At 44.2% G+C, this 21917-nt stretch overlaps 2 protein-coding genes and 1 pseudogene across 2 annotated transcripts; 1 reads left to right on the top strand and 2 right to left on the bottom strand.

The window, feature by feature from the left end:
• Positions 1 to 338: 338 nt before the first annotated feature.
• LOC101776796 (hemolysin A) lies at positions 339 to 4979 on the bottom strand. The gene is made up of 9 exons (XM_004953967.3): positions 4831 to 4979; positions 4281 to 4368; positions 3531 to 3610; positions 2843 to 2945; positions 2572 to 2728; positions 2336 to 2464; positions 1389 to 1475; positions 1239 to 1283; positions 339 to 940 (listed from the first exon to the last, which is right to left on the bottom strand). Exons 1-9 carry the CDS (start codon positions 4856 to 4858, stop codon positions 761 to 763), a joined length of 897 nt encoding a protein of 298 aa, XP_004954024.1. The 5' UTR covers positions 4859 to 4979; the 3' UTR covers positions 339 to 760.
• A 4216-nt stretch (positions 4980 to 9195) lies between these two features.
• On the bottom strand, positions 9196 to 16759 carry LOC101775324 (annotated as a pseudogene).
• Positions 14094 to 15842, top strand: LOC101776395 (alpha-amylase type B isozyme). The gene is made up of 3 exons (XM_004953966.2): positions 14094 to 14260; positions 14340 to 15284; positions 15385 to 15842. The coding sequence occupies exons 1-3, from the start codon at positions 14174 to 14176 to the stop codon at positions 15634 to 15636; spliced, it is 1284 nt and encodes a 427-aa protein (XP_004954023.1). The 5' UTR covers positions 14094 to 14173; the 3' UTR covers positions 15637 to 15842.
• Positions 16760 to 21917: the final 5158 nt, after the last annotated feature.

Genomic DNA, 21917 nt, shown 5'->3' with positions numbered 1-21917 from the left:
TGTACATTTGAATAAATCGTGGCTGGTAGCTTTTGGGTAGCTGCAAGCATGATCTGTGTGCCCATTCCAACTGGTGATACAGAGTGAGACGAACTGGTTAGTTGCGCACACACTGAAATTCTGAAGAAGCGGCTGTGATAAGACTGCTTGCTTGATGGCTCAACAGCATGCAGTAAGCCTGTAAACTTGTGCCGGTTTCAGAGAACCCCACGTATACAACACGCTATATAAAATGAATTTACAAATAGAGATGATGCAACAACTTAGTGCTCAGTTTGTTCGTTGGTACGTTCAGGTGATCAGAGATTCAGATTAGCAGAATCAGAAAGGAGCTGCACTTGCAACCAACAATTATTGTGAATTTTGCTTGAGAAAGAGAGACCCCTGAACAAATTACATACAAAAACTGCCCGAGTCAGTGTTCAGTAAGAAACAGACCGGCCAATGTATGTATATAATGTATAGCACAATCAGGTGACGACGCTCTACGACGAACAAAAGGCTGACCACGCTCTGCGTGTTTGTTCTTACTCACCCGGGGAACAGCAAGCGTTCCCCTGAAGTTCAGAATTAAGTATTCCAATTTTGTATCTCTAATAGGTATCTCACTGACCATAATCGGCCTATTTTTTAACACTGTATCAACAGAACTTCCTATTCCCAGCATGACATCATGCAGAGCTTCCAGAACTTTATGGCGTGTTCTGATTGTTGATAACTTGATATATCATCCTTGGTTACAGGTTTCAAGCTGCATTCCCTACCATGTAGCCTCGGCCTCTGTCTTTGTCTCTACTTCTGGTTGAGATTCTGATATTGGGATCCTGTGGAAGCATGCAAGAAACTCCTTGTTCCCTTCTGCACCCTTTATGGGAGATTCGATCCAGCCTTTATTACAGAACCCAAACTCTTCCACGCCTGAAATTATTCTATCCAGTACCTGCAGTGAATAATCAGCATAGCATGATTCCCAGGTCATGACTCAATGGGGAAGCAATATTCAGAGTTAAAGCAGATTCTGAATTCTGATGGAAGTTTTTTTTTATTTTTTTGGGTACATTCCAATTTATCATTAATTTCCAGAAGTAAACATGCAAGCTATTGCAAGGAAGCACCAAATCCATGAAGAGCTATTTATAGTGAAAAATAATGATAAATGATAAATTATCAATGAAATGATTATGACATTATCATAGAAAGTTAGGAACAAGGTTGAAAGCAAAGCAGTGGACTATTACCTCTTTGTGAACAAGAGGATCTCGAACAATCCCACCACCTCCTACCTGAGCACGATGAAAAAAGATTTATTTTATAATGACTGTTACAGCAAATATACCAATCAGGCTGAACTCCAGCTAAAATGAACCACTCTTTCCATTCAATCTCACCTGTGATCTACGAGCTTCAAACTGAGGCTTGATAAGTGTTATCAATGTAGAGTCCATCTTCATTACTTTGATAACAGCAGGCATAACCTACGTTGTACAGATAATGAGTGCTAAAAAAATATTATGATTGTTATAGCTTCAAAAACATGCATGGTAAAGATAGAAATGAAAAACAGAGCCAATTTGAATAGATACATCACGTATTCGCATGGGAGAAATGCACTTCATTTTCCTAATGTGTTTTTTCCTCTACTCCTTCAGTGAAGTTGATCTCATCCCTAATAACATCTAAAAGTTGGTGCTGCTCTTCTGTGCATTTGTTTGGGCACGATAACTTGAATTTGAAGCCCAATAATCCTTTGCAGCACACAAACTATCCAAGAATGTATACAAACTTTTCCAACACTTTGAACCGTTATTGCAAGCTTGCCACTACAAAATTGCAAAATGCCACCAGAACTGTCTGAGTGGTATTCTTGCAAAAATTAACAAATATTTAAAATTTTGCAAATGCCTCAAATGAAAAACAGAACAGCATATTCATATTGCAATTGCACTCCATTTTCCTAATGCATGTCCTTACTGTACTGTTTTACTTGAACCTATCTCATGCCTAATAATTATAGAAATTTTGTGTGGTCATCTGTACAGTAGTTGTGGACTTGTGGTTGCTTTACAGTATTTGGCAAAGATTTTTCATGAAAAGTTAATTTCGAATCCCATTAGCTCTTTATATCACTCTAACTATACCAAAGAAGCATTACTACAAAAACAAAGGAATTGAGCACAGAGAAAAGCAATGAACCATTTCAATAAGGTAAAAAACGTTATACATTTTATTAAAAAAATTGTGCTATATGATACGATTTTTGTTATAAATATTATCCAAGTCAATAACCTTCTGGCTACTAAATATGAATGATAATACAGTGCACACTAAATAGTACCAATAGAATTGAGATAAATGATAGGTCCAGTGTCACCAAGTCAACTGGTTGTGGCAATTGAGAAAGATATCTCAAATTTGTACGTTCAATCACTGAAACACGCTCATGTGTACGAATTTTTTCGGCCACCTGAAATGGAGTAGGGCAAAATGAGACAGTGTTGCAGTGAGCAGCAACTACCTGCAATTGACAGATAAGGTGGTAGGAACTAGATAAGTTCAACGAAGTAATGAAACCTGTCCGTAGCCAACATCTACACCATAAACATGTGATGCTCCATTCTGAAGTAAACAGTCTGTAAAGCCGCCTGTGGATAATCCTGAATCAAGAGCTATCTTTCCATCACAATCAATACCAAATTCTTTGATAGCTGCCTCAAGCTTATGTCCCGCTCTGAATTTGATTTTTTTTTTCAAAACAAAAGGGGATGATTGTAAGCTTCAGAAAGGAGTAATTTTGTATTTTTCCAAGTACAATAATTCATAAGCCAATTAATTAGAGCATCACCTACATACATATTTTGGGATTTCAGCCTTAATTTCAATGACTGACTTGTCAGATACTTGTGTTCCAGCTTTATTCACAACTCTTCCATCCACAATGACTTTACCTACAGAAACATAAAGAAGGTTCAATAAAAAAGGATAATTTGAAGTATGGCTTTGTATACAAAGTAAGGTTCAAAGTTGGCAAATTTCTAAATAATTCCAGGAACTGCTTATACATATTTCAGGAACTGCTTCTTTGTGTTGAGCACCCATTAAGAAACTGGATGACAGTTTTTAGGTTTGGAGCAGCGTGTTGTAGATGCTCATTTATGTCCAATGCAACCCATAGGTTGTACACATGTGTTCAGATAATAACACGTTATTAAAATATAAACAGAGAAGTGATAATAGTAAATATGCAGTGCCATGAGCCCATGACTGCATATTAGGAAAGTGCCTCAAACCTAGCTTTCATTGACAAGCTCACCCTGATTTTGGGTGCTGACTGATCTGATTTTGTCAATGCAGACCTTTAATATAAAGCCAATTATTTCCTAAATTCAGATAATCATCAGAGGATCACCAGAACAAGCAAGTGTTAGCATATCTGGCTAGCTCTTTTAAGAAGGCATTCTTAATATGTAATATATCCAACCAATTTATGCAGAGTATCAAAATGCACAGAATCATCATAAGAATGAACCAACCTTGAAGAATCCATGACTGGATGTATGTTCTACTATATTGTTGAAACCTTTCCAAGCAGACTTCATCCAGTCGCCTTTTTCTGTGTGAGAAGAATGAAAGTGAGACACACTATTAATTGAAAATAATAGTCTCAAGGAAAAAAGTTACACCATAAGCATTTAGCACTCTTTTCTTTACCCCTTTTAATTGAAACTATGTCACTTTTTCTCAACAAATAGGTACAAGTATAACCAAGCTTTGACTCAGCAGGAGTAATAAAGTCGGATCAAAGAAACAAATTAACAAAAAAAAGGTAGCAAGAAATATCCAGGAGCTCACATTCCCGCATATTGTGACCCTAAATAAATGTCTGTGAGTTTATATTCTAACTCTCACCACAATGGCAAGCTTATTGATGTTCCAAATACAATACCGGCACAACTCTCCTAGAGAAGTAAAAGAAAAACACAGATGATGACCCTAAAGGATGCAGAAGCCACACATATTCTAACATAATCATAATTATAATGTATATGCTTTTGCTAGGTGCCTATGCGACAATAGAATTCGATGAATTTTGTGGACCAATGACCAACTTACAAATCGACATCTTATTTGCAAATGACAAAGCCCCCATTCACCAGATACAACTTCAATTTACCAGCTTCATCAATTTGACAGTACCCATACAGTACCACACACTTGCTTGACGCATGGATGCAAATCAGAAAAGAGCAAGTAAATATATATCAGATTTTTAGAACACTTACTTCCTGGGGAGCTGAATCTTTTGAGCTCTGACAGCTGCAAATGCACGGGAAGGAGGATAGCAGCTTGGCCGGATCCCAACCAGTCTAACTACGAAAATAAACAACAAGTACATCGAATTAATCCTATCTGCTCTGGGGAAAACATAATACTAATAAGATACAAAAGAACGCAATCGCCCCAGATGGAGATGGTCAGGCCGGCGTTTCCAGAACCCTTGGATTTGGTCAAATTCGAACTAAATCCTAGAAGGCCCCCTTCCAGCCTTCCAGGGGAAAGCAGAATGATTTGACGGTGACGCAAACGAACCGAAGAGGAGGAAGGGGGGAAAGATGGCTTCGTTCAGGAGAGAAATGTATTGAACAAAAGCAAAGAGCCTTTTTAGCAACCTGTTCCGTTGCGATTCCTCGACCTCAACCCTACCGCTAGTTACGGGGACAAGTCATCACCGCCGCCGCCGCCGCCACCACATTGGAGGTCTTGCCTTGCGATTCATGGAACATCAAGTGGAATTGAAGAAGAGAGAGGGGAGAAGAGTAGAGGAGCTCTTACGGTGGAGCCGGAGCCTGGAAGCCATCATCGCCACCCTACTCTTCTTCGTTGCTGCTCTATGCTTCCCCTGAGAAGCCAACAAGGGGCTTTGCGTTGCGGGCGCAGAGGAGCTGAACCCTATCTGAGCCCGAAGAGAAGCTGCTGTCCTAACATGTGGGGCCCACATGTCAGGTGCTCGCATCAGATGGCGATTCATATCATCTCAGAGCATAACAATATGCTCCTAGGGAGGGGCGAACTAGATTAAAATGAACCGATGTATGCCACTGGATTAAAATGAACCGAAGTGATTATTCCAGGAACAAATCTATCTACCAATTTACTTACCGGATGGCATGTCAATGTTTGCTGCTTCTGAAATTTCACTTAAGGAAACCAGAGTATAAATCCTTGCAAACTGTTTTCTTGGTCAAGAAAATCATCATGCGAATTCAGTTCTTTCCTCTTCTCTGCTGCTTTAGAATTTTTGATGAGCAAATAAATTCACTAAATTTCACCAGCTGGGTTATACTTGGCAACAGATTTTCAGCAAATATCTCAACAGCACAAGCAACCACAACCAGCATCTCGCGGTTAATAGACTGAATTATGAACTGATGTTCTGAACAGAAGGAATTGTTTACAAAGATTAAAAAATTAACAGCTTTGCTGTGCTCATGATGCTCTCTGAGTTATGACCACTGAATTAAAAGGGACTGCAACTAGTGTCGTACATACATCTATGATCCACCAGAAAGTTTGGACAATCTTAAATATGGAGCTGGACACTGAAACGTATCTGACATGAAAATCATGGCGCAGGACGGTGGAGTCTACATTGAAAGACAGGAACTAGTTAAAGATTAGGAAAGTACTCGTTGTAACAAGAGTAGAACTTCTTTAGTCGTTTTCGAAGAATAACCAACTGGCATGTAATCATGCCCCCGGCAATATAATGCAAGGCAGGGACCCTCTCCAAAGCGATTCAATACAACACGTAGGGTATTACGCAATCTAGCGGCCCGAACATGTCTAAATCGTATATCTGCGTTTACCTTCGAGTTCCTGATCTCAATGAGCCCCACTTACCAAAACACTACCTCGAGCAGCCCTCTCGGTAGGTTGCCGGGTTTAAACATCGGCAACTGGCGTGCTAGGTAGGGGACCTCGCTGAGAATCCACTAGCGAACTTGATGGCACAAGTCATCATCAAGCTAATCGTCGCATTCGAAGCGGGCACAATGTTTGTCTTCGGCTCCTGGATTTGCACCGCAGACTACGCTGCAATTTCCACCGCCACATTGCGTCGAGCCCGGAGAAGAAGCAGCAAACCATGAAGCTCCAGCGCCAAGCTCTGGAGAATCTCGTCAACAATTTCAGCGAATTTTCAATTTCTGACCTAGTCATAGGCTAGGGGACGAGTCCGAGTTCAACTCAACTTCTTCCGCCAGTCGGATTCACTTTCATGAGCCGGCACATAAGCTATCGTGCGAGTTGGACTACCACCCGAGTCGATTCCCGTTCGGACTCTACAACGCGGCCACTATTTCTCAGGCTGCCATGTCCATATCACAATCCGATACGGATACGATCGAGAACCTCAACTACTCCTCGGATCCGAACGAGGAGACTCATTTATCAGGTCTGCAGTAGGGTATGATAATCACATCAACTCCCCAAGGCAGATTCGTCTACCGGCCCAACATGAAGCCACCCACTCTTGCCAAAGATGACGATTCGTGCCTCGTCGCCTACCTTGACACTCCCGTATCAGGAGGGAGCTCCTCTATAGCCCATCTACGAGGAAGGTAGCACCACGGAGGTCATCACTTCAAACTCGGGAAGCCACTCTCTAGAGTGAGAACTCTTCGACGTTATTACTGGACAAACAAACGAAGAAGAAGAGCAACGGGACAGAAACCCGCAACATGAACGTCACCCGGATGACGTCTCGCAGGATGAACTCACCGCTAACGTTGTCGAAGAAGAGACTGAAGCCAAAGAACTTGACTACGAGCAAGAAATGCCGCAAGAGCAGAGCGCCGCTGCCACCTTATAGCGGATTTACCAATCCAAAACCTGGATAACACCTTTGAAGCAGTTCAAACTCATCATTCACGTGATGCCTCAGAATAAGTACATAAGACAATTGGCTGAACTGGCGGAACTCGCATATGAACAACTCGATCAGCAAAATTCGATACAGCCAGTCCAACGCTCCCTATCCTAGTGAATTCAACATGGCAGCAGCCATAGAGGTCCTCCATCCAGACCAAGTCAACTCGGAGGCGTCAAACTAAGTCAAGTTGGAGCTAAAGGTAGTCGGGCAGGACCCTCGGGAGGCTGTGGCCCTCGTGGGGTTAACCCAAAGCCTGAACGCTCAGTAGAAGACCTCCGCAATCCACAACAAGATCAACACCAGCCGCGACGCCCATACCATCATCGACGGACGGCACCACGAGCGCGAGCAAGAAGTCGAACACCTAGAAGATGATACTGACGAGTTCCCCACCTTCTCAAGATGTGTGAGGAGGACAGCTCTACCTAAAAAGTTCAAATCCCTAGGTATCACCAAGTATGATGGCAAGCAGGATCCAGTCCAATGGCTCCGGTGCTACTCGCTGTCGGTACAAGCAGCTGGAGGAAATGACAACACCAAAGTCATCTACTTCCCCATCTGCATGGAGTCGGCGTCACTCACATGGCTCAAATTGTTGAATAAGAAACTCCAACTTATAGAAACCAGGAAGCCTCGGAAGAAATCAGAAGTTGGCAATACGAGACCCTGCTTAATAAAGTGAGGAAATATTACCGTCTTATCAGGATAGGTATCCAAATGGCAAGCGTTGCCATATGCAGATTGCCAATTGATGAAATCCTAAGCTTGGAGTAAATTGGCGGCTACGAGCACCTTGATATCCTCCTCCTTCAGAGTTGACTGTTTCCAGGCACAGATGGGATTTGGCGATGCGATCTGATCGGTTTTCCCATATTTGGGTGCCAGCAACTGCGGCTCTTTCTTCTTATCGGATGTCTTCTTCTTCTCGCCTTTGCCTAATTTGGACACAGCAGCTTTCCTACCCATCCTTGATGTTACGATCTTCTTCTATTGCATACGCTCGGGGGCTGCTTGGTGGGGGGACAGTGGCACTAGTGTTTGGAGATTGAATGTGGCGATGATGCTAGGACTAAATTGTGGAAGTTGGAAGGTCAAATGGCAAGGGTAAAATGGATGGGATAACTTCCTCCATTATTTATAACTGTGGAACGGTAAAAACTGCGCAAATAAAGGGATTTTGATTTAAAGGATCCCTAGAATTTCAGACACCTGATTGGCAATTATCTTTATTTCAGAAGGAGATAAGATCTCCTTCCAAAGATGGTCACGTTGACCAAAGGATGACCGTTATACCCACCAAACTAGTCAGTTAAAGGCTTAGGGGTTGTGTGCCACGTGTCCGTCAATAAAAAAAAATTCTCCGGGTTTTAACAGGAAAGCGATGCGAATTACAGATTGACCCTCAACCTGATTCTTTGATTCAACCTAAGGCTCAAGGGCTACTCAATATGAAGTGTGAATTTCATCGCACTTCCATATAAAATTCAACATTGAAGGATATGAGACTGAGTTAAAAGAGGCTTGAGCACATTATAGCCGCATGACAGTTTTTGGGTACCTTTGAAGATTCAATCAAATGAAGTACTCGAAGAACACCAAAAACTAGTCGGTGAAGTCTACAAGAGTACCCGGAACTGTTGCATTTGACTAAAAAGTACTCGGAAGCTTGTCGTACATACATCTATGGACTCTAAGGTTTGAACAGTCCTAAATATAGGGCTGGACACCGAGACACATCTGACATAGAGACCATATCACATGATGGTGTAGTCTACATGAAAAAAATTGAAACTAATCGAGGATTAGAAAAGTACTCATTGTAATAAGAGCAGAACTCCTCTAGTTGTATCCAGCTAGTATTTTTGTAACCAACCGACTTGTAATCCTAACTCGGTAATATAAGGTGAGGCAGGAACCCTTCTAAAGCGATTCAATCCAACCAACACACAGGACGTAGGGTATTGCGCAATCTAACGATCCGAACTTGTCTAAATCGTGTGTTTGTGTTTACCTTCAAGTTATTGATCTCGACAAGCCCCACTAACCAAAATACTATCTCGGGCATCCCTCTTAGTAGGTTACCGGATTTAAATACCGACAAGTGGTTTACATGTATGACCAAAGAATGTAAAGCAAAACTTGAAATGCTGGAGAAGGTACAAGGGTAAGGAAAACACAAATGTATGTGTTTGCGATGGTTCTAGTAGTACAATTGGTGCACAACATCTGAATAGAGAAACCCCACCGCAGTTCAGAGTTTAGACATCTCATGATTCAAACGAGTGATTCTTGTAAAGGAGAGCCCAATCAGAATCGTCGGATGAGACAAGCTAGAATCCTTCTGCTCTCATGGACTCGACAACTAAAACTAGGTTTGTAGAAGGCATGCTGCTATCATTGTCCAGTTCATCACCGATGCAACTGAACTCAATAGAGCCAAAGCCACAAGCTCCCGGTTGCTGGCCACCTGGCTAAGGATCGGTACCATCAGGCAAAGCATCGTTGTTGTGCAAAAGCACTGGTGAATCTTCATCATCAGATATCCATTTGCAGCAATCCAAGTCGTCAATATCAAACATTCTGCTACCGAGCCCTTCTCGCCAAGAGATCCGAGTCTCTGCCATGACCGATTTCCAGAAACTTGTCTCCTTCCCCTTCAATTCTATGTCACGTGGAGACCTCTTAAAAGAGGAGAAGTCTATGGATTCCAAAGGCATCAGAGCTCCTACGAATTGGAAACTAAGCTCAGGCAATGGTGCAGGCAGCGCACTGTTTCCATCAAAGTCATCATCCCCGGGCCTTGGGGACAAACTCATCATCTCAAGACATTCCAGCACAGGATCCATCATCTTCATCGGACGACTGCCTGTTCTTGCCAATCCTGACCGCGTGTCACTGCTGACACTTTCAGGTCATGACTCACCGGACATTGGTGTCGGATCCGCTTCCGAGTCACTGCGGTAGCTGCTGCCGGATCCGCTTCCAACTTACCGGTAGCTGCTGCCGGGTCCTTGGCTGGGCACACAAACTGCGTAATCTTGCAGAGGACTCCGACGCCCTCTTGACAATAAGCGAGAAGGGACTAATGCTATCGCCACTGCTCGGCGTCTTCTTCACGGGGAGAAAACCTGAGGACAACGTCGTCCCGGACATGTCCGACGCCGGTGTGCCGAAGTCCAGCAGCCCGCCAAGCAGCGGCGAGCCTAACAACCCCATGCAATCCGGGGAGAAACCACCAAAATGTGTCCTCTGAGTCCGAGGAGCACCTCGGCACGAAGATCTCATCCTTGAGCAGGTCCACCCTGCCTTCATCGCGCGGGGACACCAGCCAGTTCACCGACGCCTCCTCGTTGCTGCATTTCGTCGAGCACGTCCCGGCCTCCGCCCCCGACGGCGAGGACAACCAGTGGATAGACGCACGGTACGGCTCGGTGTTGAGGTCCTCGCTAGTCAGCCCCTCCCCCGTGATCGCCAGGATGCCCCTCGACCGGCACTTGCGGCGGTCACTGACACCCGGTAGGACGTGGTGGCCATGCCGGATGTGGTGGCCCGCCACGAAGCACGCCGACATCGCGGACCCGCACGCCGCCGCCACCTCGGGCGAGATCGACGCGTAGACCGGCGGAGTCGCGCCGGATGATAGTGTGGCCCCCGAAACCGCCTTCTTCTCCAGCGTCCGGGCCTCAAACTGGTCTAGCTACCTCACTGGCCAGTGCTTCTTGTCGACGGCCAGCTATGTCTTCTTGCTCTGCCCACCGATCGGCTCCATCCCCCGCCTCCGCGCTTCTTGCCCGGTGCGTCGCTCCATGCAGGTTCTCAATTCCTGATCTGGGAACGGGAGCCGATCGGGCCTCCTAGCCCCAGGCCGGGAGATGAGGTCCTGGAGGCGGGCGAGCTCCCGCTTCTGCTTCTCCGGCGGCCGCGGCGGTAGTAGCATCTTCTGCTGTGCGGCGGAGGCGTCCCTAGAGTTGAGGTCGGAGAGTGGGTTGCGGCGGCGCGTGGAGCTCCTCGCCGCCTTGGGCTTGGGCGCCGTCACGGGGAAAGGGGACTAGGACGAGGTAGGCTTCCGGAGCTTGGAGGCGCAGGACGACTGCTGCGGCATGACGACGCCGATGTAGGAGGGCATAGCGGTGATCGGTGAAGTGGGGAGAAGCGGCGGCGGCAGCTCACAGGGTTGGGGTGGGTGAAAGCCGCATTGGGGCTTGGACAGTGGTGAGTCCGGGAGGGAGATAGCCATTGGAGGATGGATGGAACTCGGAAGGTGGTTTGGAAGGCGCAACGGGAAGATTAGGGCATTTTCCTGACTGTTTTCATCTCTCACCGAGGAGTCTGCAGTTATAGAAATATTTTCGTAAACTTTTCAAGATTTGACATTCATATCACAATGACTCATAAATCTTTTAAGATTTGACATTCATATCACAATGACACGTGGGGTCACTCTGAGTCATTGATATGTGGGTGAGTGTATCAAATTTTGGAAGGCTTTCGAATTTAGGGTCAATTTTCGAAATTTCTCTCAATTAGAGATGCTGCTATCAACTGACAAGCATCATCGCCGGCAGAAAACCAATAGCAAATTAAGAGTTCAGATATCTGACAGCATAATTAACATATCAAGAGTTTCAGATAACCGACGCGTCATCGAGGTGAGCAGGCTGCCAGGCTCGGACTACAACTCGAGTTATTAGCGACTGGACATGGTGTGGAGGCATGATGAGTATGCATGGCTCTTCCATGGCTATTGGCCGCCGGCGATGTGATGAACTTTGTATGCCAACTAGTTGGATAGCACGTGCAATTGCAAAATTGCTTCTTGATCTCAGTCTAGAAATGTTTTTTTCCCCAAAATCAAAAGGTAATCGGCTAGAGTTTTAGAGGACATATGAACAATGGTTATTGCCAATGTGATCTTAAGGTGGAATCTTTGTGTCAGATGGCTATAACTATTGCCATTACCATAATGCTTAAAGTTGCTACAGTACAACGTGGGAACTATTCCAATAAAAAAATGCCATCCACATTCAACCACAGGTGAGAGAAGAGGGAGGTGAGAAGAGAGAGAAATAGTTTTTTTATTTCTTAAGGCCACACGCCCACACCTTAATGCTAGCTTTAAGAGTCCTTTTCCTTGAGGTGTGCCTCACAATGGTTATTACCCTAGCATTTATTGCTTAAGGTCATCTTTTTACAACATTGTGGTTGCACTAATAGAGAAGCAGCAGATTACACCTGAAAAGCAACACACACGGACACTATGGAAGCGACCAACAAAGCGAAACACCACCATGAATAATAACCAATGAGGTTACAAGGCCACCGAAACCAGACGTAATGACATGTAAACCATTATTAAATATATTTTTTCTTCGGGCTAATCTATACAACATTTTATGAAAAAGGATAAATCCAAAAATTCTCTTAAAAAACAGAAACATCTGGTTAGCAATGTGGTAGGTTCTAGTAATCATTGGTAGTAATAGTCCCTGGTCATATTATGTAATTTCATAATAGAATTATCCACCTCTATTATCATAAAATTAGTGTAAAATAACCTCACGAATCCATATTTAAATTACCTACCTCTCTCTAAATCTGCACCTGGATTACCCACAGCCACTTTTATTAAAAAAATCGAAGTAACATCTAAATCTGCAACTAATACCTACCTCTTATAATTTATAAAAAAATCCCCAAAGTAGTCCAATATGTACTTATATATTATTCACCTCTACTATTATTAATATAAAAAATTTACTCAAGGTATATATGCATAAAACGATGCATATGGATTGCCATGTCAAACGTGTAGCTAATTAAGGTCTTCTAAAAGTATTGGCCCATATTAGAGCACAGGTTGATCGATTATTATATTGAGTTGTTGACTTGAACATGGATACACATTATATAAGATTCATGTTCTAAAAATCTCTTAGTGCTTCTTGTCAAAAATAATTAGAGCATAGAATTAAAAATGACGTCACTCTTCAATCCTAAAGTGGGAAGTGCAAAAGGATGGATATAATATTCATAATATACTCGATTTATAGAATTAGTAAATTGTTAGGCAAAGCTTCAGCATCCAGGGGGCGTAGCTCATATGGTGGAGCGCCCGCTTCGCATGCGAGAGGCGCGGGGTTCGATTTATCGCGTCTCCATTATTTTTGCGATACTTAAAAAAAAACTCTGGTCTGGTCTTCGTGAGCTTTTTCGGGGTTTTTTTTTTATGCATGCCACATTTTCTCTATTCATCGAGGAAAAACTCATGTACGCATTCCAGTAATCCGTTACTCGAGTTGGTTGGGTTCGCTTCTGAAATGGCATCTCAGGCAAAAGCGAGTGTGCGTATACAAAAGCTTGAGCAATGAGCAGGAAAAGGAGCTTTGGATACGAAAAGGATGCGGAGAGTTGCAACCGCAGGGCAAGGCCCCTCCATATTTTCTTTTCTCCTTGGAGCACCAACCGAATTAAATCGGCCAAATTTTGCCGTGCCCTGCGTTATCCTCGTCAAGAAATCGACGTGGATCATTCATGGTTCTCGAACGAATACAGGTCGGATAAACTTGCATGGTAGGGTAGAGTAGCTGTCGAGTGGTTCAGATTGCCTGCTGGAAAATTCTCAGACTCGAAGCTCAAACTGGAGCAGCTCTTGGAGTTATCCGCTTCGAGAGACGCACCATATCCTGAAACGAACTTGTAGACAGTAGATGCTACCACAAGTGAGTACTGCTTGCACAGTACGTACCCTTGGCTTCTTTCTTCTGCTCTGAACACTCGTATTCGCGCAGATGTTCTCTGCAATTCGCAGTCGATTTTGATCAGCGTCGTCAGAACCGTTCGCAGGCTCGATCCGCGTCAGAACTCTTCTTCAAGGTTGCTCACGTTATCTGCAGACTGCAGCAGAGTGGTAACTGAAATCGAAAAGTAAAGAGAGAGAGAGGTTGAAGTTGAACTGAAAAACGTATTGACCGGTGCTGCCTTTCGGAGGGCTCCGTCACTGGCCGTTAGGTCGCCTACGGGGTACGGGCTCACCGGCCGATGACAAGCTCCGGCGGCGTTCAGGCCGCATTAATGCACTGTCCCAAAGCACCGCTCGAGCTCAGGCACGCCGCCGCAAAAGGGCTGCAAGTTGAGCACTGGCGGTCCTGCATGATCACCTATAAATACCCGGCCACACACACCGGCAAAGCTCCATCCAGCCATCTGCTCCAGTTCCGAGACACACCTGTTCAGAGCTAAAGAAACATGGCGAGCAAGGGCATGTTACTGGCTCTGTTCATCGCCCTTCTTGGCCTGTCGTCCAACTCGGCGGCTGGGCAGGTCCTGTTTCAGGTAGGATCTTTGTCGCTCATCACTGTCACCATCGGTGCTGTAACAGTTTGGACTGAGTTTGAGTTCTTGCTACCAACAGGGCTTCAACTGGGAGTCGTGGAAGCAGAACGGAGGATGGTACAACTTCCTGATGGGCAAGGTGGATGACATCGCCGAGGCCGGCATCACCCACGTCTGGCTTCCTCCGGCGTCGCACTCTCTCGCCGAGCAAGGCTACCTGCCGGGGCGCCTATACGATCTCGACGCGTCCAGGTACGGCAACGAGGCGCAGCTCAAGTCCCTGATCGAGGCGTTCCACGACAAGGGCGTCAAGGTGATCGCCGACATCGTCATCAACCACCGCACGGCGGAGCACCAGGACGGCCGCGGCATCTACTGCATGTTCGAGGGCGGCACGCCCGACTCCCGCCTCGACTGGGGCCCCCACATGATCTGCAGCGACGACAGGGCCTACTCCGACGGCACGGGCAACCCCGACACCGGCGCCGACTTCGGCGGCGCGCCGGACATCGACCACCTCAACCCGCGCGTCCAGCGGGAGCTCATCGGCTGGCTCAACTGGCTTAAGACGGACATCGGCTTCGATGCGTGGCGCCTCGACTTCGCCAAGGGCTACTCCGCCGACGTCGCCAAGGTCTACATCGACAACACCGAGCCCTGCTTCGCCGTCGCTGAGATATGGACCTCGCTGGCCTACGGCGGCGACGGCAAGCCGTACTACGACCAGAACGCGCACCGGCAGGAGCTCGTGAACTGGGTCGACCGCGTCGGCAGGTCCGGCCCCGCCACCACGTTCGACTTCACCACCAAGGGCATCCTCAACGTCGCCGTCGACGGCGAGCTGTGGCGGCTCCGCGGCGCCGACGGCAAGGCGCCCGGCTTGATCGGGTGGTGGCCGGCCAAGGCCGTGACCTTCATCGACAACCACGACACCGGCTCCACGCAGCACATGTGGCCTTTCCCCGCCGACAAGGTCATGCAGGGCTACGCCTACATCCTCACGCACCCCGGCAGCCCAATGATCGTAAGCCATCGCCCATCGCATCTCTGTTATCCAAAGCTCTAGATTTGCCGTGCATGCTCGTGATGAGCTGAAGAAAATTTCTTTGTGATTTCTCCACCAGTTCTATGATCATTTCTTCGACTGGGGCCTCAAGAACGAGATCGCGCACCTGGTGTCCATCAGGGATCGCCATGGCATCCAGCCGGACAGCGAGCTGCACATCATCGAGGCTGACGCCGACCTCTACCTCGCTGAGATCGACGGCAAGGTCATCGTGAAGATCGGGTCCAGATTCGACTGCGAGCACCTGATCCCCGAAGGGTTCCATGTCACGGCGCACGGCGATGGCTACGCGGTGTGGGAGAAGATCTGAGCTGAATCCGTGCCTCTGGCAGCGAAGAGCGTTAGCAGATTATTTGATCTGCAAATTTTTCCTTAGCTTATACGTATACTGCTGTACCGTGCGTGATAACTACCGCCTATATAAGAGCTCAAGCGCTTCATCCAGAAACAAGAAAGGATGAGGGGCATGCATTAATATAATTGGGTAATAATGATATGCACTAATTTTTGTCACTAGATATGAATCTCTACTATACGTTTTGTCCAGGCATCGTACGGCATATGTTTTTCGGATTGCTATATGGCACTTGGGTGTTGTACTGTTTGAGTCCTTTCCCATTACTGTATGTGGGCCCCATAGAAAATTAGCGCTCGCTCTCTCCCCGCGACCCCCTTCCGTTTCCCATTCTCTTTCTTCTCTCTTTCATCGTCGGTCTCTCTCGCCTAATCCCCTCATCGCCGTCGCCGAAGGGCCCCGAGATTATCGCCGCCACCCGTCGGGGACCTTTGAGCTCCCCGCGCCGCCGCCGCGCGCCACCACAGAGGAATCCCCGAGATCTTCGTCCTGCAGGGTGGAGGGGTGCTCCCGCCGATCCGGATCCCGGATCCAGAAAGCGGGCAGCCGAGGCAGTGGAGGCATCGGAGGCAGTGGAGCCCTGGCGAGGCAGTGGCGAAGCTTCTACGAGCCGATGGCGAGAACTCGGCACTACTGCGGGAGCTCAATGACGCGGCCGTGGAAGGGAAGTCGACACCGAGCGCCGCCGCGGGCTTGGAAAGAGTGACGACCTTGAGCGTACTCGCAACCCTGGAAGGTTCGACAATCTCGACCGCAGCGGAGGAAGCATTCCCTGGTGAGCCCACTGTTCCTTGCTCCCCTTTCCCCTTCCTCTTCCCTGTCTTATCCTCTCACATGCCTTTCCCATTTCATCTACATCTCTCCAGATCAGGAGTTCACTAGACTGATGAAGGGCGGGGGCATGGCAGATGTCGTAGGTGGCAGATCAGGGAGATCACTATGTCGGTATGGGAGTTCACTAAACTGCTTAGAGGAATGAGGTGAAGACTGACGAGGTTAAAGGGAGGTTAGAGCTAGAGAGCATCTGCTGGAGCATGGATGTGTAGGCGGATGCGTGCACAGTAACTTACAAGTCCATTCGTGTAGATCGATTGTGGTATGGATTTTTTTAGGTTCCTGTTTAGTGCTTGTAGAAGCATTTAATTGGTTGCATCTTAGATACCACACCAAGCACCGATCATGATGTGCTACTCTGTCAAAGTCTTATTGCTTATGTGATCCTCTCCTACTGTTTTTCCAATTTTCACTCCGAGTGTGCCTTCAGCATGTTCATTCCATTTTCTTGTTTGATAGGAAGCATAATGCCTAGATATTTACAGGACCGATAGTTAAAGGGCTTCTATAGGATGCTTTGTTTAGTTTCTAATATTCTGTCCCCTGTCTACAATCTCAATGTATAATCCTTCACTTTGCGGTCATCACTTTTTGGCATAGTGACTCCCTAGCTACTCTTTATTAGAGATTGATTAATGTTTGTTCTGTTACATGTTTAGCTTTTTTTTCCAGCTTTTCCAGCATGATCGATGTCCTCATTTGCACTGTGTTAATGGTTCAGCATTCATTTTTCTCCAGTCTTTGATTTCATTTCTCCAGAAAGGTCAAAGAATAGTGAATAATCTTATACTTTAACTAATACGCTTGATATGTATTTGGAGGTTTTCCCTGAGGATGATACTGACAATAATGGATCAAGTGATGAGTCTGCAGCACCAGCATTAGCATGAAGATCTGATGTGGGAATAGTGGTTTAGTTACTTTTTTGCAGGTGAGGTTTTAGTTCTTGAATGTGATTGTCCAGACCTTGTTTCCCGGTAGCATGCTACTCATATAGCAAGTGAGCACTTTGGTTCTCTGATGATGATGTTCAGTTCTTTTGGTCCTGCATGCAAGGCAATATGATGTACATCAAGTCATCACTGCCCGGGGGTGCTTTGTGGTTTGACATGGACGTGACCAGTGTGACCACTTAGGTTTATCCATGCACGGTCATGGTCCAGGAGGAACTGTACTTTTTGGGGGTGAGTGGCTATCCAATTCTGTCTCTCTTGGTCAATCTTTGAGCCGGTGCCCTTTGACCTAGCCACTTAGGTTTATTGCTTTTGCTGTACATCCAACTTTTATTGTTCCCCCCATTTTTTGCTTGATCGGCCATGATGAATTGGTAGTTGCTACCTTAGACATATATTCTAAATGTTGATTTCACACTAGGTTCCATATACATATTTGTATCGTGTAGTTCCTTAGTTAAGTTATACAGAAAACTGTTTATCTAGAAAGTTATGCACAAAAACTTATTACCTACAAGTTATTCATAATAGTTATCAACAAAATAACTAGCCAGTAATTTTTTTTCCCAGCAGTCGAGTTGTATGTGAAAGTCTGCCACCAAAGTTTGTCTACATAAAAAGTTTGTCCATAAAAAGGTGTAGGGATAAGTTATATAGCAAATTTTGCTATACAACATTTGTTCATAATTTGTGACATAGTTTTTGTATACCTTTTGTGTTATATAACTATGTGACTAAATTTATGTGCATAACTTTTACTGATATAAATTCTCTCGAATATAATTGGTTAAAGATTGGCACAGACTAGTCATGATATTGTGGGAAACTCACCTTGTATATTGTACTTGAGCAATAAATATTAAAGATCATCACATACTAGTCATGATATTGGTGGAAAACATATTTTCGATGTTTTTTCTAGAAATGTTATTTTGAGAAGTTCTCAATGTTACTAACACAAGTTTTCACTTGAGAAGCTTTTTCTGAAAAGATTTCTTCATAAATTTTCCAGCTTAGTTTAGTACAAGATTTGCTAACAGAAGTTTTCTTTTAAGAGTTATAAATAGTATTTGTGTTTATAAGTTACTCATCAAAGTATTTTCTAGAAGTTTTTCTAAGAAGGTTCTTTTAAAGGTTGACAAAAGTTCTACTGATAAGTTATTGATCAAAGCCTTTTGGGAGAAGGTTTAGGTTTGCAATCCTTTTTTTCAATATTCATGTTGCAGTTGCGGGGATATATTTTTTCTGGAATGTGGACAAAAAAATGTTGAGTATGCTCATAGGATATATGTTCAGCACCTTTTGTTTAATGCTCAGTACAAACGGTCCAACAGTTTTATATAGTTAGTAAAAGTAGCCAATGTCCAGTAGTGAGTAGTAATGTCCGAGAGTGCTTCAACAAGTAATGCACATAACTTACAAAAGCTTCTTCGTGCGGTGCAAAGGTACCTATGTGTATTAAATATTTTGTCCAAATGATTGTGTGTCAATAAGTCATGCTAATAAGTTTAGACCATGAGGTTTTTATACATTTCCGTGCATAAGTTATATAGATAAATTTTGGTCATGTGACAATGTCATTAAGTTGGGACGAGAGACTATTATATATACATATTTTGCGCATAAGTTATGTTCATAAATTTTGGATGTGTCAACAAGTTAGGCAAATAGATCATTTTTTATATATATATTTTTACTTATAAGTGATGTACATAACTTACATGTCATGGTAATAACTTGGTGATATAAGTTTATAGAACAATATTATCCGCACAACTTTTTTTTGACATAATTATGTCATGCTAATAAGTTTAGACCATGAGATTTTTTATACATTTTCGTGCATAAGTTATATAGATAAATTTTGGTCATGTCAATAAGTTAGGACAATGTCAATAAGTTGGGACAAGAAACTATTATGTATACATATTTTGCGTATAAGTTACGTTCATAAATTTTGTATGTGTCACCAAGTTAGGCAAATAGATCATTTTATATATTTTTTTTACTTATAAGTGATGCTTATAAATATTAGTCATGTCAATAAGCTTACATAAAATGTTTGTTTTCACATTTTGACATATTTTTTGTCATGTGAATAAGTTAGAGGTCGAAAGATTATTTGCATATAATTTTTTTTGCATAAGTTATGTAGATAAATTAGGTTAAGAGATTATTGCACATTATTTTTGTTCATAAGTTATGCAATTAAATTATGTTCGTGTTAATAAGATTAAAATGATAGAATTGTTTTATATTTTCTGCATAAGGTATGTAAATAAATGTTTGTTAGGTCATGAAGTTAGGCTAAGGGATTATATTATATATATATTTGTGTGCATAAGTTATGTGCATAAATTATTGGGCATGTCCAATTTTGGATACAACTTTATATGACAATAGTTTTTCATATATTATATACAAATATTGACTTGTTTCTCGTTTTTAAAAATTTCAGGGCAAACTTGAATTGACAGGCTATGCCACACATAGCCAGGATCGAGTAAGAAAAAGAAGACCTCTGTCATGTGATTCACAATTCTTTTTTGTTTATTAGATCAGACATTATACTTTGTCTTTGTGCTTATTTAAAAAATATTGTTTAAAACTAGCTTTTATCGTGACTCCCACCCATTTTTACCCATCGTTTCCAACGGTCCCGAATGAATCGCTCGCCACAAGAGAAAAAAGGGAATCTCGAAAAGCCCCTGAAAGAGAATGGTATGGGGCGCATCAAAACGTTGAGTGCCAGAGCGATAAAAAAATTCGCGCGCAAAAACGATTGGTGTGCGTGTGCGGAGTGGAAGGAGAAAAGCTAGAAACGGAAAGATGCGGAATGTTTGATTTCCAAAAGTAGTATATCGGGGCATGTCTGAAATCGATGGTTGGGGAGCGTACCGGCGGTCGCGCGCTGATTAGACATGCCCCTCCTCTCGCCCACCCGTTTTTTTACCTTTCTTTTTGTTCCCGTTTCTTATTCCTATGTAGCATGTATGGAAGGTTACGAAATAAAAATGGGCCGGTATCTTTACCTCCTCCTAGTGAGCCCTCCTCCCTCTCTTGGGCCGAGAAAAATTAGAAATTATTTTTTAGCTCTTTAGCTACGGCTTTTTTTCCCTTGCTAAAGAAAGCTACAATATTTTGCGTCTTCTTCGTTTTGGCTCCAAATAAGGTTGAACTAGGTATTGTATATATTTCTCACATTTTCTAACTTATAAATGCAGAGTTTTTTTAAACTTATTTGGTGACCTGTGCATATCTCCATGTTTTTATAAATATGTGATGGCTCCATGACTCCATCTCACCATCAAACCTTAGGTTCACTGTCATTCTCACATCCCAAGTAGATATGGAACGATTGCATTCCATCAATTTTGTAGGATCTCCTCATGCAATATCTAGAGGAATATTCTTTTGTAACAGTATCCCACCTTGCTTATGAACCAAACACGTGAAAAAATAAAAAAAAATCTACATAACCCCCAACGTATTACATATAGACTACTTCACCCCTAATATACAAAACCAGATATTTTACCCCTCAACTTTAAAACCCCATTTAGTTAACCCCCTCTTTCCAATTTTGCATAATGGTTTTGACGTTAGGGATAGGGAGGTGCGGGCTTGACCGCTTGAGGGACGTAACAGGGACTAGGAAGCCGCGGCGCCGACCGTCTCGGCAGCTCAAGTTGGGGAAGGAAAGAGCGCAGGAGTCGTTGTACCTGCCCACTTACACATGGGACCCACCTGTAAGCCACCCCATGTCAGCACCCCTGTCCACCTCAGTGCGCCAAGGTATCAAAATCACAATGCAAAACCTGTAGAGAGGGTTAAGTAAATGATTTTGCAAAGTTGAGGGGTAAAATACCTAGTTTCGTCTACATGCAATAGGTTGGGGGTACGAAGATTTTTTCAAAAAAGAAATACCGGATAGAATGATCCCATCTTACTTCGTCCAAGGCTGGTCAATTCTTGGGAAAACAATTCAAAAAAGAAAATGATATTATGGGCTCACCTCGGCATCGCCTCCCAGCCAGAGCACTTGTCTGCCATGGTCATTAACAATCCTGGAACATCACAGTTCTGTGTTCACTTTTTTCTGCCATAATGAAATTGTGTTCCACGGAGAGTCTTCTTTGATCGAGCAGAAATGTCTACGATGCTGATTCTTGGTGTGCATCCACGTGAATCATATATGCTCGATGCTACTCTCGCTTCAACCCAAATGTTTATGCTGGGGGGGGGGGGGGGGGGGGGGGGGGGGGGGATATCGTTTCCCACCTAGAACAATAAGACACCGGGATCCAAAATACAAAGACCCGCCACCACATATCGAAAGTTCAGAAAACCGCGGGGGGTTTTTGTCTTGAAGAGGGAAAAAGGGGCCTCAATGTAAATGGAGAGGAAGGACCAGTACCATGCCTACCTGCGTCATACAATGTGAGACCC

Source organism: Setaria italica, chromosome I (genome assembly GCF_000263155.2).
Source record: "Setaria italica strain Yugu1 chromosome I, Setaria_italica_v2.0, whole genome shotgun sequence".
NCBI lineage: Eukaryota > Viridiplantae > Streptophyta > Magnoliopsida > Poales > Poaceae > Setaria > Setaria italica.
The sequence above is the reverse complement of the archived record's forward strand: the minus strand, read 5'-3'. Positions and strand labels throughout refer to the sequence as shown.